General features: G+C 43.3%; 2 protein-coding genes across 2 annotated transcripts; both read left to right on the top strand.

The window, feature by feature from the left end:
- Positions 1 to 344: 344 nt before the first annotated feature.
- LOC145448900 (uncharacterized) lies at positions 345 to 4,464 on the top strand. Its single transcript, XM_080327347.1, has one exon. The coding sequence runs from the start codon at positions 533 to 535 to the stop codon at positions 4,076 to 4,078; it is 3,546 nt and encodes a 1,181-aa protein (XP_080183473.1). The 5' UTR covers positions 345 to 532; the 3' UTR covers positions 4,079 to 4,464.
- On the top strand, positions 4,450 to 17,864 carry LOC145448903 (N-acetylgalactosamine kinase-like). Its single transcript, XM_080327350.1, has 11 exons — positions 4,450 to 4,570; positions 7,834 to 7,909; positions 9,429 to 9,568; positions 11,148 to 11,266; positions 11,337 to 11,455; positions 12,994 to 13,092; positions 13,155 to 13,307; positions 15,083 to 15,293; positions 16,384 to 16,497; positions 16,557 to 16,644; positions 17,500 to 17,864. The coding sequence occupies exons 1-11, from the start codon at positions 4,506 to 4,508 to the stop codon at positions 17,708 to 17,710; spliced, it is 1,395 nt and encodes a 464-aa protein (XP_080183476.1). The 5' UTR covers positions 4,450 to 4,505; the 3' UTR covers positions 17,711 to 17,864.
- The last annotated feature ends 599 nt before the right edge of the window (positions 17,865 to 18,463 follow it).

Below are 18,463 nucleotides of genomic sequence, written 5' to 3'. Positions count from 1 at the left end.
ACCACCAGGCACCAGCTGTAACATATGAAGAGTTGAAGCGGACAAGCAAGTATTTGTGTTTTGATTAAAATTCAGCTTTCAGCGTGGAAATGTATCGGGCACCTCTATAATGGTATGCACACACGAGAAAATTGATTCGTCACGCAGTGAATCAAACTGCCGTTGTATTTTCATTGAATCAACGCATGATCGTTCTATCAAGGGGTCGGTACAGATTACGTAAATATTTAAAACTAATGCATATGAATATTTTCGAGATGGAAGAACCATGTAACAAATCACGCGCACCGCTATTTGAATGATGTAATGAGACGGGGGCGATGTGCTTCATTTGTCAACGTTGTTGCTACATAGCTTTCTTATCCATTCTGGCTTATGTTGTTCCTGGTTGGCGCGAGAAGTAAACTCAGATGCGTTGATGTAGCGGTAGCGTATAGTACCAGTATGACAGAGTAAAAAAACCCACGAATCTGTTATCGAAGTTATATAAGAAAATTTTACATTTCCAGGCCTTTACATTTTCCTTTATGAAATGAGCTCTTCGGATATCATTGATCAGGAAAAAGATGCCATGGATAGCGTTGTTCGAGATGAATCAATACCCGACCCAATTAAAACAGAGGCAACGAAACAAGAGCTTGACACAGGACACCGTATCTTGACCGAGATAATCAGACAAAATAAATCCGCATGCATTCCGTTCATGGAAGAAGTGGATGCAGAAGCTCTCGGACTATGGGATTATCACATTAAAATAAAAACTCCGATGTGGATCAACAAAATGGTGGAGAAATTCATCAGCAATGAATATAAAAGCATCACCGAATTTGCCAAGGACTTCCGACTTATGGTAGAAAACTGTTATCGTTATAACAGCACTGATCATATCATTTCGAAGAAAGCTAAGCGCATTGAAATAGCTTTTGAATCGAAGTTAGCCCTTTTAAAGAAAGACATACGGGATAAGACACAACTGTCTGTCACTTCAGAAGGAAAGTTTTCTCTAGACATGACCAACGATGATAAGAATCTGGTTCCTGTAAGCCGGTACGGTCGTATTGGCAACACAAGAGAGTACGCATCTACTTTGGACGACAGCTCGGCAAAATTGGTGTTCGATTTTGTGCGTTGCGAAGAAACCATGCTACACGAGGATGAAAAGAAAGCCAGTTACCGCGAAAGACGTCAGCAGGAATTTCTGTATCAAAGAATAGCCGCAGCGTGGATTGCTACTATCGAAAGTGACACGGAGATTGAGTCGATCAAGACATGCGCGGCTTTGCCGGAAGTCGCGTTTTTTCTGCAACTATGCGAGACGCCGTTAAAATTTCCGGAGTTGAATATGTATCAGTTTGAGAGAAGCCTCCTCGTTCCAAAGCATTCGCTTTACCTGTCGAGAATCATGACATCGTTGTTGTGCAGTTATCAAGAGCGAACACATATAAATAACAGATTTCCGATGTTGTTTTCTACTTGGAATCGACGCTTAAAAGAAAAATTTGCAAAATGGTTTGAACTGGTCCAGAAATACGACTCGTATTCGATTGCGGCTGATAAAATCGGGGTCGACGTGAGATTTTTCCAAACTTTCGATTGGAAAAATCCTTTCGTCACTAACACAGCCGAGGCCTTCTCGGATTTAACACTTGCACAGAAATCTCAGACTTTGAAGGCTCTTTGCGATTCGTTGTTTTCGTTGCAAAGTGTGCAAAACGCGCTGTCCGCATTAGATGGAGCGCAGTTGCAGTGCATGCAATTAGGAAAAGATTACTTAGGCAATTGCTACATTTATTTTCCCCAATTTTGTGGGGACGAAGTACGCGTCTACAGACACCGTGAGCACGGTAGTCCCGTGCCTGTTGACGTGCCAGATGAGATTTGGAGTCCTCCGAAGCCCGAACATCCACAGGAGGTTGAAAATGAGGTTTGCGTTGCCTCTGCAGACACCCAACCTGAAGTCAGCCAGGAAGAAGCAGGTGACCATAGATCTAACAACATGGTGAATGGAATTTCATCAGAAACATGTGTAGAAGAAGCAGTTTCAGGCGAAAAAGAAGCCAACTCACTATCTGTTACATCAATTGAGTCTGATGAAATACCATGCAATCCAACCGCAACTGATACTGAAGCTCACAAACATTCAAATTCCGAGATTGTATGCGAACAGCCTTCACCAACCGTCGTGACCAAACTCAAAAATTGTAAATCTGACACACTCGAAAAGCCAGACCAGGAAATGGCTGAATTGATAGATAAGTTCCAAGTGGAGAAAAGGCCTCAAAGGGTCAGGAAACAGACTACCCGTTACACCCATGAACTGACAAGCTCCCCTCGAAAATCACGAAGAGCTCTGAAAAATCAGGTGACGGACGCGTCATCGAGTCCCACGAGTAATAAATCGAAGACCAAGTCCCGAAAAAGTGGCGCAAAAAAAACAGTCAAGGAACCAGTCCCCAAGTATGGCAACGTGGACTTTGAGATGCTCTGCGACAGCGTCGACGCGATTCAAATATTGATTAGCGATTTAGAAGTGCAAAACACAACCGAAAACAAGCAAACTTACGGAAGGTTGGCCATGGACAACCACGGCGAACTTATAGACAAACTTCGTTGGCTTTACGACGAATTAGAGCCTTGGCATGTCAAGCTTCAAAAAGCACGCATGACTGCTCAGATTAAAATGAAAAAAGAGCATGACGAAATCGATAACAGGGTAGACCGAACCGACCCGTGGAGTGAGGAATTGACAAGCAAGTACCCTCCCTATTTTGGAGATATTCTGACATCATCACATGTCGATTCGCCAATGTCTAGCATCGGTAGTTTCGATCCTGACGATGAGGAATACGTGCATCCGTATTTCACGAGGAAGATCATCGATAAGCAGTATGACGAATATCTGTACGAAGCCGAAAGGCTGAGTTTGTTAGAGCCCGCTTTGGAAGAATTGGAGACGGTGCTTAAGTCTCACATGAGAGAACTGCTGAAATTAGCGGACCGCGATGAACTACAGGAGAGCAATCCGGTTAATGACCGAAGGACGAGGAACAAAGTCAAGCAGCAGAACAAACTGCTTGGCAAAATACTTCAATTTGCGGAAGAAAAATGTACTTGTTTTCCGTCGCTCTTGCCGATATTGGTACCAAACTCTGACGTGTTTGACACGGTAGACATGGTGTACTTAGAAGAAGAGACCAGGCTGCAGGAAATAGCCGACGAACTTCGGAGAAAGCGGCTGGAGAGGCAAAAACGGAAAAGGCCGACGTCCACGGATAAAAGCCAGTCGGAGATGCCAGTGAAAAAATTCAGCCAAACGCTGAAATACGGCCAAACTAACAAGCGGGTGGACAGTTCGCTCGCGATACAAATGAAAAACGGCGCGATAGTGCCTGCCGCGAGATTAGACGACGGTAGAGTTATTCCAATACAAAGATTCGGAGACTCGTCGCCAGCAGCTACGATGGAGGAATTGATAGAAAACACTCACCGAGAGGTTAAGAGCAAAGCAGGCGGAGTGGTGCCTACTATATGTTTGAAACCCGGCCAAGGTTATAGTACTACTAATCCTCATCGTCAACCGTACCGAACAAATTCCAACGTGCACGTCGCCGTTTCCAATCGCAACCCCACCGTGATCATGCCTCGGGTAATCGTCAGCGAGAACTCAAGTCAAACGAAAGCGACAAGCATCTCGCAAGTCACAATGCCGCCACCTAACCATGTTAACCCCGCCACGTCGGTGCACTCTATAGTCGTGAACGGCACCAGGTACAACATCATACCTCAAAACAATGTCGGCTCTTCGCGGGGCAACGCCACAAGCTCTCCCGTTCCTCTCGTGTTAACCCAACCGACGGTGGTTCGACCCATTCTAACGCCCGTTCAAATTATCAACCCCGCCATTAAGTATCGACCGACAGTGAAGCATAACAAGCCGAGCAATGTGGTGCTCGTGCCGGTGCAAAATTGTACGACGTCCGGTATTGGACCTGTGCGTATGGGGTCCGCGCCTGTCATGGGTATTATTACATCGCCGCAGAGACAATTGCAATTCCAGTCTGCCGACAAAACGTCGTGAGGAACTTGAACTGTTTCGTATTTAAACTGCTGCCATTTGAAGTTTTTGTCTTGACTCTTGGAATGATTCATTATATCGTATTAATGACTGAACTATGTGAAATTGTTGAATTTGTGTCCGTGTTTAATCGTGCCGAGGCGCGTGCATTACGTGCCTTGAATATTAATGCCGAATTGCCAACTAGATATTGTTGCGTTATCGAATTGTGGAACATGACAGCTTGTTCTTCGAGGGTGTACTAGTTTGGAATTGAGTCATTGCTTCCTCCGTTGTGGTTTACCGACGGGTATTTATTGGTGGCGATGCATGTTTTCTCGTGCGTTTGCCGCCTTTTCGACTGTAGCTGTTTGTTGATCAATTTTCAAGTATGCTTTTCTCTTTTTAGAGCTTGAATACTTGCGATAGAAATTGGTTAGTGTTGCTTAAAATGGCAGATCCGCCTGTGTATAAGATCGACAGTCTTTTGGAGACTAACGAAAGACAGCATGCGAGGTACGAATAGTTTGTTCGAAGTTTTGGAAAGGTGTTGTCAGTAGTTACGTTGCATGGCAGTGTGAAGGTGTCGGAGGTGTAGATTGTTACAAAAATATATGGCATCCTGTAACTATTGATACTTCGAAATAAATTGACATCCACATGGAGGAGTATATTGTGAGATCATAGTGTCCTATATGGTGTCGACACGAGCAAATCTCACGGCTCGGTGAAATTGAATCACGTCACATTTTCCATTTGAATACAGGCAATTTGACGGTCATTTTTGACCAGCTTGCCGAGCGTTAAATTTGGTAAAACGGGTATCGATCGAAAGCTGACTCTGCACTGATTACGAAAATATAAATTTTATTCCTCTTGCGGCCCTGGAACCCCCACAATCAGCCTCGAATTTTTCATTGTTGTGGAGATTGGCATTGGGACGCAACAATGCTGTCCGCTCTTTTTCTCTTGAGCTACTCTCTCGTTTCGTCAGACAGCATTGTTGCGTCCCAATGCCAATCTCCATAACAATGATTGTGGGGGTTCCAGGGACGCGAGCAGAATAAAATTTATATTTTCGTAATCAGTGCAGAGTCAGCTTTCGATCGATACCCGTTTTACCAAATTTAATGCTCGGCAAGCCGGTCAAAAATGACCGTCAAATTGCCTGTAGCCAAGTGGAAATTGTGACGTGAATCAATTTGCCTGAGCAGTGAGATTTGCTTGTGTCGACACCATATAGAACACTACGGTTAGATACAGTACTCGGCCACAGTGTGCCGTTACCGTGGTGATTGTGTCATCGCAATTGCATCTCATGGTCGAAATGTATACATCTTGTGACTTCGCTACAAGATCATTTGTATACCTACCAGACAGTACATTTAGTACAGCCATTTTTTGTCAATTGTGTACTGTAAGAAGCTAAGAACACTCATAAAGTTCTCATATGCTGTCTATCTAGAACAGACCATAGGCGCCGACTTTTATTTTTTTACGAGGTGGCGAAGTCTTGTGACGTCATAATTGTTCCGTGTCGATGACGTCATCGTCGCACTAAAACGCACTTTCCTAATGCCGCTGGTGTATGTGCAGAGTACCAATCACTGATTGATTGATTGATCAGCGTTAACCATTTGCGTTTTACGTTACGTTTTACGACTCTGCACGCATTATTATCAAACCATGCAGTCAAGTTATTAAGTGGAATCTTAAAACGGTACGATCATTCGTCCGACGATGTATACGATGCATTCCATCAGGCGGAATGCATCGAACAAAAATCAGAATTTACGTCACTAAGAATTTGAAGTTGCATCAATGTTATCAACGCGCAATGCGTCGTGTGAGTAACGAAATACACCACGCACTGGGCTGGCAAGTTCGCAGGTAACACACGACAACTCTCGAATATAATGTTTCAAACCAACAATAATGATGATTACAAACGTGAAATCGCGCAGCTAATCAGCAATTGTCTCGTGCGGTTTCTGGCTTCGCATTGAGAAGCTCGCATCGCGGCAATTGTTTGCAGATTAAAACAGGGATTTTGGCGGCATTGGTGCATTTCCCGATTTACGTTCGCTAAGCACTTTTGGAGTACATCCAGGCGCGAAGCCAGGGGGTTTCGGGGGTCGAAAGCCCCTCCTTTGGAAGCGCGAAATCCCCTCCTTAAACGCGAAACCCCGCCCTTTTCAAACGAGCGCTCTGAAGGCAATACTCGGTTGCAATTCAGTCGTATTATCACTGTTACGCGCGGCCAATTAACGAAAGGCGTGTCGACAATAAGCGTGATTCGTCCGTACGCATTGCACTGCACAATGTAACGCGACGCGATCTATCGCTGAGATAATTGCGAAATTAGGTCATTCATTGCCCCGCGCTCGGCAATTGTTTGTAGCCTGATTTATCGCGTCACCTACAAGCCTAATTCCGCTGGCTTGAATAGTCGCATCTGCACTAGGCCCGGTGCGCACGATATCATCATTGGCTTACAAAATCGCATCTGCATTGGCTTGGTGCACACGAGATCATCGCTGGCCTACACAATCGCATCTGCAATAGGCCTAGTACGATAGATATCGCTAGCCTAACTACCGCGTCTCGGGCCTACCATGCTTTGGCTTCAACTTTCCGATGGCGATAGCTTGGATAAAATGCCGTTAAGTGTATGCTGATTAGCGATTGTGGTTAAAGAGTGACTCCGCGAAACTGAATGACATCGAATGTCCGCAAACAGGTGCGACGCGTGCGTACATGCGTAATTGATTTCCGCTAATACTTGAACATAACCATCAGAAGTTGTGATAAGGCTTGAGTTATAAAAGAGGAAAGGTTTGAACCACCTGAAATCGGCGCCATTGTAGCACATATTCCAAATAAACTCGTACATATTGACTTGCGCAAATCATCGCCAACGCTACATAAGACGTACGACGCATTGATAAGCGCGCGTATTTAATTGTTCACGACAGATCAGGGAGTCGCTAATTAACAGCACTTCCGGACTCGTCGACAAGCTTATCATACGAGTATGCCGTATAATCATCAACACCATGATATCGTGCACACCAGGCAGAAGCCGCCAATGCAGATGCGATTGCGCAGACAAGCGATGATATAGTTTGAACTGGGCCTATTGCAGATGCGATTGTTCAAGCCAGCGGAATCAGGCTTGTTCGAGATGCGATAAATCAGGCTGGCGACGATTGCCACGCACATGGCAATGACTGACCTAATTTCGCGACCATCTCAGCGGGATATCATCACGCAGCGCTTGGCGCTGGTTGAAAACTTGCCTCTCGCAAATTCGTCGCACGGAACAATGATTACACAATTACTGACTGAATATTGGAGTTAAAATGGTCATTTCAAAATGACGGGGTTTCGCGTTTCAAACAGGGGGATTCGAACCCCCTGCCTACGCGCATGGTACACGCGCGTATAAATAACGAAGACGTCTCTGAGGAGGTCGCATCGATTCGCCTGATTACTAATTACTGGTCACAAACAACTTGGGCGTTTGAGCATTTCGTACGAGGTGGCCGCCACCTCGTAAATATGGTGACGAGGTGGCTGCGCCACCTCGTAACCTCGTAAGTCGGCGCCTATGGAACAGACCCTTTGACTCTAGTTCGTAGACTCGGATATCTAGTTTCAATGAAGCATAATTGGATATGTGAAATACCCGCTATGTGTAATTGTACATAGTCCCTATGATTCAACTGTTACGAATTCATTGACTTGTGAATTCTGATTCGTAGGTGTGATTTTTCTAGATTCATGCGTATGGTTGCAGCCTTCAAGACAAAGTTTGGTAGTGAGCCCGAATTCATTGCTAGGGCACCTGGACGGGTAAGTGTTCGTTAATCGTAACGGTCATATTGGCTGATGTGCGTCAAAGCAGAAAATAGAACGACGGAAAAGTACTTTAATAAGTTGTTTCAAAAAGTAGACTTGGTCGAGGGGTCGCTATCGGTCAAACCGAGGTGACTACTTCCAAAAATGCAAGATGAAAAATTACTGATCAGTAAGATGATTTTTTTCACCTAAAACTGAAGATTTTGACATAAAAGATTAAAATTTTGCCCACATAATGTTTGAATTCTACTACGGTACTTACCTTCGTTTCTGGTTGGAACTTTCTGTTGTTACGAAGTCGGTTGGACTGAAAAAACTTTTTGACTTGAAAACTGACAAATTTTTACATGAAAAAAGCTTTATTTTAACGAACCTATGAAGAATTCCTGTAGTTACATCACGCATTTTGGCAGAAATAAAGTTTGTTTAGTACCACGAAAGTGTCTGTCCTTACTAAGAATGGAGAAAGAACGTTCAACAGCAGCAGTTGTTGGCTGGCAACACTGAAGTTGTACCGTACACTGCTGGTGACACACCGTGTTGCTTCATTCTGACAAAGTTGTCTACATCACAATTTTTCATCATGCGCTTCTTGATATAAGAACCAATGCCCACCAGTCTCACAGGATATTGCGGTACATTTAGTATAACACCATGCCAACCTATTTGTTTCATTTGACTATTTATGATTCACAATGAACAGACAATGTGCCGTCTACAACTACTGTAGGCATGCAAAGTAGGCTACAAGATGTCAAATGATAAGTTGACCAACAATGCAAACGGCTGCGATAGAAATGAAATGCAGTTTGCAAAAAAGTGGAAGTAGAAGTAACATCTTGAATTTCTACTAAGTCCAAGTAGATGTAGCGACTTCCAAGTAAGTATTCCAGGTTTTGCAGAAAAATTGAAAACGGTTAAGTAGAAGTAGTTCAATAAAAGCACTTGAGGATGCAGTGCAATCAGGCATGACCTACTTAAGTGCTTCGAAAAAGTAAAAAGTACTTCATCACTGAACACCTGTATACTGGAAACAAAATAGTACGATCTTCTCTGTGATTCGGATTTTGCTGTGGAGGGGCTGCTGCAGAAAGGAGAAATGACGTTATTTTTTTTTTTGATGTTTTGCGGCATAGACACTGACTCATGTTATAGGCCTACATACACACGATCTGCGCATAGGCATAATATGAGTGTCTGATGTGCATATGCCGCTGGACAAGGAAGGTGCAGATATAGCCTTGTAACGCTTTTTAAGTCTTGCACCACTCATCCATGCTTTGCTTTGTGACAAGCAGGGAAGTCATGGATGCCAGTTTTACTGATCAGGTATTTGGGTCTGAACCGACTGGGTATCGAACCCACGCCCTACCAATCAAGAAGCCGGACTCTTCACCATTAAACTATCTTATCGTATCCCTGCAGCGTATTAGCAATCCACGTTTGAGTTTTGACTGAGTTCGGATGCAGACGGGCTGTGACTGCCGTCAAAATGAAATTGTTAATTATTCAGGTTAATTTGATCGGGGAGCATATCGACTATTGCGGATATTCCGTTTTGCCGATGGCGATCGAACAAGACATCTGCGCCGCTGTGAGGCGAAATGACTCGCAAAAAATTCGGTTGACCAACTTGGATTCGGACCAATACTGGTGAGCCTTGACATTATGCGTGTAGTTGTGTTTGGGGGTGGTCACTGATGAAGTACCTCCATTTTTGCGGTGTGCGGAAACCGGTTTTGCCTACTTGAACTTACTCAAGTGGTTATGATTTCACTTCTTCTACGGAACATATATTGACTGCTCATTAAACTACTTGCTTTTCAAACTTGATTCTTTGTAAAGTGGGAATCTGTTTTTGAATTGGTTTACCTCGCTTTTGTGAGTGAAAGTGTCATAACAGGCATACAAAGTAGCCGCTGTCATTGCCGCGAAGATGCATCTCGAAATTTCAAAAGTAGTCACAAATTTAAACACCAGGGAAAGGCTCCATAGCCCTGGTTTGTCAGTGTGCGATATCTGAACGGAGTTAGTGTGAGGCGAATATAATAATTAGCAATCACACTGATATTCTTATCCTCGATATCAAACAATTGTTAAAGTGTGACTATAAATAAGCATCCGATGTCTTTTTGACTTGCATATCATTTTTGTGGGTCTCAATCACATCCGATTCTGTCAATCTGGTTCTTTGAGAAAATTTACAAAAGATTCAAAACAAATGGTAGGCCTATACCCACAAGTCAATCTCACTTATAGTTTTGACTCTAGTCAAGTCGAGTCATTTTCAATTCACCACCGAGTAAAGTCCAAGTCAGCGAGCAGAGGGTCGAGTCCAAGTCATGGTATTATGACTTGAGTCCAAGTCATTGTGTTGACTGCTCAGCTTCCAGTCTTGTTAAACCCACTTTTTATAACTCTGTTTAGTGATATCGAATGGTTCGCACTTATGATATACTAATTTTCCTCACTTTTGGCAGTTTCTGATGGTCGCACTTTCAAGTACCATTACCAATAGATGAAATCCCAACAGTGTGGTTACTTTACTATTCTTCGAAATTCCAGTGAAATGTTGGTCTTGGCCGTCTGAGTCTCGAGTCATGCGCAATGACTCGAGTCCAAGTCGAGTCAATACACAGATTGACTCGAGTCAAGTTGAGTCATCTGAAAATCGGGACTCGAGTCATTACAATCCTGCTATAAACTCCCTGCACCCTCCAGTTTAGTTTTTGATCAGTCCTTATCAGCGTTGCAATCACTCGAGTTGCGATTTTTTGGTGACTCAACTTAACTCGAGTCATTGTGCATGACTCGAGCCAAGTCATATGACTCGAGACTAGGACGGCCAAGAGATTGTAACTTGGAAGAATAGTAAAATCACCACGTTATTGATGTTTCCTCTACCAGTCCTGATACTTGGAAAATAGTGCCCGAAACAGTTGAGACCGAGGGAAATTACTATATTTTGAAAGCGCCATTCTATATCACTCGAGCAGAGTTGAGAAAAATGGGTTGAACCGGACTGAAAACTGAACAGTGAACATATTGGACTCGAGTCAAAACACTATGACTCAGATTCGACCCTCTACTCACTGACTTGGACTTGACTCGGTGGTGAATTGAAAATGACCCGACTTGAATCGAGGCAAAACTATAAATGTGAGATTGACTTGTGACTCGGAACCTTGTGACTTGGTTACAACCCTGGTCCTTATCCCCGTGAACTTTGTAGTGACTACGAAACAGGTGTGTCCGATGTCAAAATTGATCGCAACAACCCGCAATGGTATCACTACTTCTTCTGCGGGTATCGCGGTGTCCTCGAACACTTGGACCTGGATAAGTCGCAGGGTGGGTTTATTGTTTCGCTCTCGGTTGAGTTGCATGCTATTCTGGCTTGACGACGTGCATTTCTTGTCAGGCATGGATATTCTTGTGCATGGGACCGTGCCTAAAAACGCAGGATTATCGAGCTCGAGTGCGCTTGTGTGTGTGTCCGGTTTGGCTACTGCGCATGTGAACGGGAAAACTATTTCCAAGGTATTTGCGTTGTCCGTTTTGTATTGAACTTTGGTACCACAATTTTGATGTGATTTTACTGTTCTTGATGTAATACTAGTAATGCCATTCATATCAATTTCAAATGATGGTGATAGTGTTATTGTTTCTTTCCCCAAGACTCTGTAAAATGATTGGGCTATTTTTAGAACCGGACAAATGGTAGTGTGTTTCTGTGAAAAAGGCAAAAAAGGAATGATTGTAGCACTGAAATTTATCTGGGGAACTGTCGGTATAAACGGGTGATTGTGGCGCTCAATTTTTAGAGTTGTATGGTTGCAATTACAAGTCCTGGTTTAAAAACCCCACACAATATTCAAATGGTCGTCGTTTTTTTTGGCAATACCCATTATTACACACTTAACCGTTGATCACAAAGTTGTATTCGTGATTTTGAGCGGTTGTTCTGCCTGACTTTGTGATAATGGAATGAAGCTAGAGCATTGCGAACTTTCTAAAAGTATTGAGTCAATCACAATCTAATGGAAATGGCCTGTGCTTTGATTGTATTACTCCGCATATTTAGTAGGGATGGTGTGAACGTGAGGTTCACGTTCGCGTTCTGTGTGCGAACGTCACAAATTTATAGGTTCACGTTCACGAACGAACCTTGGTAGGTTCTGCACTGTGAACCTTTTTCATATATTACAATTTTCATTCCATCAGAACATCTCTGGTTGAAATTTATTGCATTTCAACTGCGGGCCACTCTATGCATGGCGCAGGAAGCATAAAAATAATCAACACCAATCGAGCATGCAATGACAATCTCTAGATTTTTGCTTGCTGTGGTACAAAAGTTTGCTCTAAATATCCAGCTTTCTGTTTGTGAATATTTAGTGGCTCTCTGCTGTTACCTTGACCCGCAATCACACAACATCAAGAGCGAAATACATGCCTGTAGTCCACTGTTGCCCTACCTCGCCCAGACATTGCTTCATTGATCATTTGCCACCGTTGTTTAATTTTTTTTCTATTTTCCTTTAACTAAACATTTCTTTACAGCCAGACTGTTCAGAGTCAAGTGTACCTGTTTGATGCTGGTGTGATCAGACTAGATGACCTTCACGGTCTTATCGATCATTCCTATCTAATACCGAATACTGTGCACGCATATTTTCTGTACCACCATCACTGCCGTTTGTTATGTATTTTGGTTCGATGAAAATAAAGACTCTCTCTCTCTCTCTCTCTTATATGCAACCAATCAATTGATATCGTTGCCTGATGTAAAAAATCTAGCAGGCGTACGGGGTCAATCTTGACTTCATATGTTTATTGTACCATAAAAACCAAAGTGCTTCTATTGGGGTGTTGCCTACTGCTGAATAATTTGTTAATGGGGCAATATCGGTAGCAAGTATAGAAACCCATTTTACACTCTGCTCAATATCAACAGAACCTTTCAAAAAGGTTTGCGTTCACGCGTACCTGAACCTTTCAGAGGTTCACACCATCTCTAATATTTATCATGGGCTAGAAAGAACGGTTTTGTTTAATTATATCTGTGTGTTCTTCAGCTCACGATGGCTGAGATCTGCGCAAAGTGCGAGAGATACATCGGCACGCAAGGTGGCGGAATGGATCAGTCTATTTCGTTTCTGGCCGAAGCTGGCTCGGTATGGTCTTGTTCGCAGAAACGGCCGTGTCACGTGTTGCTATATCGTCGGTGTGTTTATAGGCGAAGCTTATTTCCTTCAATCCGATTCGTACGGAAGAAGTTAACTTGCCGGAAGGGTCGGTTTTTGTGATCTCCAACTGCTGCGTGGAGCTCAACAAGGCCGCGACGTCGCACTTCAACCAGAGGGTGGCGGAATGCAAAATCGCTACCCAGGCGCGTGCTTTTTTATTGCTCATATAGTATTTGTAGAGGCGGTCACAGTGATTTGAGTCATCAAATCCTAGTGAGTATCAGTTGTGAAGATCATAGTCAAATGGTTTTACGAGTAACGACTATATATGCCTTCATACCAGGAGTAATATTTTATCAACGAAAATTATAGTTTCAGTAGGCTACTCTAAAGTAGGGTTTGGACTTCGGGATCAAAAATGAAATCCCAGGATCGGGATTTCCCGGGATTAGCAAAGTAGTAGAATACACATACAAGCTACACACACAACATTTATTCCTTGTTGTATTGCCGCAGAAACATGCTCCCGTGAATACGAATAAAACCCAGCGACCGAAGGCCACCCGGATAATGAGCGTTTAAATTCATGTACCGCTTGTTTCGTGTAGAAGTTGATTCGTCAAATGTGATCGAAAAACGTCCAATGTTGCGTTTCATTGCCATAAGCTTTTCTTCCACACACTTACGGATTTATTTGCTGTGCTCGATCACCAAGTCACGAACCCGTTTGCGACATCCTGACAAGTCATAGCCATAAGCCTTGAAGGCCCGACGAATTCACTCACTTAGGGAAATTGAATAAATGTTAGCCCGTCCACAGCAATTAATTGGTTAAGAAGTTCATCGAGGCGAGACTTATGCGATTTATTTTATAGGAATCGATCTTCCTCATTTTCATTTTTGGCTGATCTTTCTTCGACGTGTCCGATTGAATCATGCATGGTTTAATTACTATCATTTGTACGGACCTCAAATGCGTTATCAGTCCCTTTGTGCTAAACACTGAAGATTTCAAAACGTCTTGACACAAGTTGCATTTGGTGTTTTATGTAGATTTATAAAACAAACAGTTTCGCCAAACATGTGATTTTTTCTTCGCACTGACATCTTCGAAATTCGCTATTATTTGACCTGTATTTCACCTCCAGAGCACCGTCCTTGTGACCTTCCGATACTCAGTTACATTGCTAGACTACGTAGACTACGACGGAAGTGATTGTGTAAATCATTGTTATGACATGGTTGGCTTTAATATCAAATAATTGTGAATTGTTCTAGACAATGAGCAGAGTTTTTGACATTGCTTTATTACCAAAATAAGAGATATGGCGCTACGTAAGCCTTGGAAAATGCTGTTTACAAATCCCGGGATTGGGATTGCTTCAAATCCCGGGATCCCAACGCTACTCTAAAGCCTTGAAACTTCAGTTAGCCGTATCTTAAAATCGACAAACGTGTTGCACAAGGCTGCCGATATTCATGGAACCACGTTTCTGTCTAGTAGCGATTGACACGCAATGGTCATAAAGTGCTATAAAACAGTCGTGGTTCGGAAACTCAAATTTATTTTGGATGGTGTGCCACTGGCATCATTTGGCCGTAAAAGAGACACAACTTGGAACATAGGTACTCGAATAACGGTATCTGCTACACTCCGTCAAGGTGATACACCCTCGAAAACTTTGGTACACCGGCTTGAAAAGCTGAATGGGACTAGAAAATTTTCTGCTTCCCCTATTTAGATTGGAATTAGAATTATAGCTACACAGTTTTTTCCAAATTAGATTACAATTAAAATTACTGGATTCGTAAAAGCTTGAAAAATGAATCAAATTTTGAAATAAAAATAAATACGATAAAATTCATGTTCAGCTCATTTCAAATCATTCACCAAGCTTGGCTCGTATCGCAATACACAGCATTTTCAGGAAAACCAGAATTTAGATGAGAAATGAAATCCAGACATCTTTGGTGACAGGTTCTCGCCAAGCAAAACGGGGTTGACGGCGGCGCGGTGAAACGATTTTACGATCTGCAATCGGCGCTGGACGCCTCTTACGACAAGATGTTGGAGCTTGTCGCGAGCGGCTTGCACCCGGAACCGTATAAAAGAAGCGAAATCCTGCAAATTTTGGGCCTGTCCGACGACGAGCTTGTGGCTTCCTGCCTGAGCCAAAACACGCGTGACAGTGAGTGTCATGGGTTACACGCAGGCAGCTACAGACTCCTGCAGGATTCTGAATTATGACTCAGTGTAATTTTAAATTTCTCCCGACTCGCCAAAATTGACATCCGCGTCTCGGTTTGGAAGTAGCGGGCTCCAACCAGAGGCGGTCAAAGCAATCAGAATTGCTACTCAATTAAGTAGGTCTAATACCGCAATTTTCTGCTACATTACGGGTGGAGATCACGTTTGAATATATCTGTTAATCGTGTCGCATAAGATTTTGCTCGCGGACCCTCCCGAGCAGCCTGCTGAAACTTTTAATCCACACAAGTTGGTTGTCTCAATAAACTGGGAAATTTTTGACTTGGTAAACAATTTTTTGTCCTAACGCTACAGTTTAGACATAAGTTTGATTTATTATGACATGTGAAAAAAAATCGCCCTCGTTTTTACTATTTGTAGTCAACTTTCGTGTCATATGCTGAATAAGTCGTCTTCACATGTATTTTTTTGGCCGTGTTGATTGAATATATCTCAGGACGTTCTAACATTTTCGCCCCCCTATTTCTTAGAACCGCCCACGCTGGGAACCAATGATCTACGCCATGCAAGTAGATTTACTGATTTCCAACATAGCCAAAACTACTCCGAGTAAAAGTAAAATGGTAGACGTCTCAAAAGTACTCTGGTATGTAATCGAGGGCTGGACGCCCATCGAGATAGTTAGAATTGTCTTCACCCGCAGCGAAAAAGTGAGAGCAATATGCTCTTTTTATTACTTCTACACATTTTTGCAAACCCAAATATTGTGTCTATGCATGCGTCAGAAGTTGCAGTTGTCCTAGCGATCCGCTAAAATGTCGCCAGAAACAGAATATAAGGCGCTATTTTTATTTCTTCAACGTATTTTTGCAAACCGAAATATCAGATACATGCATGAAGTCTGAATACTCCTCCTGCGCCGTACTAAAGTGGCCAAAATCGAATCCATGGTGGTTTTTTTATATCTTCAACATCATTTTGCAAACCAAAGTCAAAATTGTACGGGCCGCATTTGGCCCAACTCTACTCTAGGTCGACCCGACATCGATTGGAGGGTGTCTTTTTTTCAGCACAAACCTTCCAGTTGCGTCAGCGTGCGGAACACGTCTTCAGCGAGGCGGGCCGGGTGGTGGAATTCAAGAAGACTTGCGATTCGGACGTCGCCGACAAAATTGGGACTCTCGGTACGTTAATCCGGACCGGTTTCGTTTGCGTGGCCGGAATAATCTCGGTCGTGTTACAGGCACCTTGATGTCGGCCAGTCATGTCAGCTGTAGCAAAATGTACGAGTGCAGTTGCGCCGAATTGGATCGTCTCACAGAGATTTGCAGGTGGGATGATTTTTTTCTCTTCAAATATTTGTGTTCGTGGGCAGTTGCAGTTATGGATTATGGAAGTTAAGTTTTCACGTCACAAACATAATTCTTTCTGCGGGCACTATTTGATATAAAATAATAAATGTACATGAAATAAACGCATAATTTACCTGGTAGATATACACAGGGATTTAACCGAGTCACAAGATTCCGCGCAACAAGTCAATCTCACTTTCATAGTTTTGTCTCGAGTCAAGATGAGTCATTTTCCATTCACCAGCGAGTCAAATCCGAGTTCAAGTCACAATGTAGAGGGTCGAGTCCGAGTCATAGAGTTGTGACTCGATTCTGAGTCCAAGTCATTGTGTTCACTGTTCAGTTTTGAGTTCAGACCGGTTCAACCCATGTTTTTAAACTCCGCTCGAGTGATATAGAATGGCTCGCATTCATAATATCGAAAATTTTCTCAGTTCCAACAGTTTCTGGCCTTCTTTTCCAAGTATCAGGACTGATAGACGAAATACAATTAATTTGATGACTTTACTATTCTTTGAAATTATTGTGAAATGTCTGTCTTGGCTGCCCTTGTCTCGAGTCATATGACTTGGTTCGATTCATGCACAATGACTCGAGTACAAGTCGAGTCCATACACAAATTGACTCGGGTCAAGTCGAGTCACCAAAAAATCGTGACTTGGGTCATTGCTACCCTGGATATACAGCAATTTTGGAGTCGGAGTTGGTGTACTGAAAATGTCTATATAGTTGCTGGTATATGTAAGTGTAACCACAGCCGTGGTGATAAGTTTGGTTTCGGCCGGTAATTTCAATTGCGTACATGTACTGTACTCATTGATTTTTGCTTGCCAGAGACGCGGGCGCGCTCGGATCCCGTTTGACCGGGGCAGGCTGGGGCGGCTGCGCCGTCTCCGTTGTGCCGGCCGAGCGCTTGAAAGGATTCCTGGAGACAGTCTCTTCCAAATACTTCGAGTCGTCGGGCCCGAAACTCGACGGACGAAAATTGGAAGAGGTCCTCTTTGCAACGAAACCTGGGAGCGGTGCATCTGTCTACAGATTTTAGTCAAATTTCGATATAATTAGTGATGCTATCTTGCTCGTAGTAATGTAGAAACCTTTGTGACTAGTCAAATTTTAGTCAAAACCTATTCAGTTTCATATTCTGCACCTGTTTTAGTGGTGAATCCTCAGATATTTTTGATAGCATGGAATGATTATATACTGTAAGCTAGGGTAACCCTATACACATAGGCGCCGACTTACGAGGTTACGAGGTGGCGCAGCCACCTCGTCACCATATTTACGAGGTGGCGGCCACCTCGTACGAAATGCTCAAACGCCCAAGTTGTTTGTGACCAGTAATTAGTAATCAGGCGAATCGATGCGACCTCCTCAGAGACGTCTTCGTTATTTATACGCGCGTGTACCATGCGCGTAGGCAGGGGGTTCGAATCCCCCTGTTTGAAACGCGAAACCCCGTCATTTTGAAATGACCATTTTAACTCCAATATTCAGTCAGTAATTGTGTAATCATTGTTCCGTGCGACGAATTTGCGAGAGGCAAGTTTTCAACCAGCGCCAAGCGCTGCGTGATGATATCCCGCTGAGATGGTCGCGAAATTAGGTCAGTCATTGCCATGTGCGTGGCAATCGTCGCCAGCCTGATTTATCGCATCTCGAACAAGCCTGATTCCGCTGGCTTGAACAATCGCATCTGCAATAGGCCCAGTTCAAACTATATCATCGCTTGTCTGCGCAATCGCATCTGCATTGGCGGCTTCTGCCTGGTGTGCACGATATCATGGTGTTGATGATT

This window comes from Botryllus schlosseri, chromosome 10 (assembly GCF_051294905.1).
Source record: "Botryllus schlosseri isolate E-star chromosome 10, Bs_hap1, whole genome shotgun sequence".
NCBI lineage: Eukaryota > Metazoa > Chordata > Ascidiacea > Stolidobranchia > Styelidae > Botryllus > Botryllus schlosseri.
The sequence above is the reverse complement of the archived record's forward strand: the minus strand, read 5'-3'. Positions and strand labels throughout refer to the sequence as shown.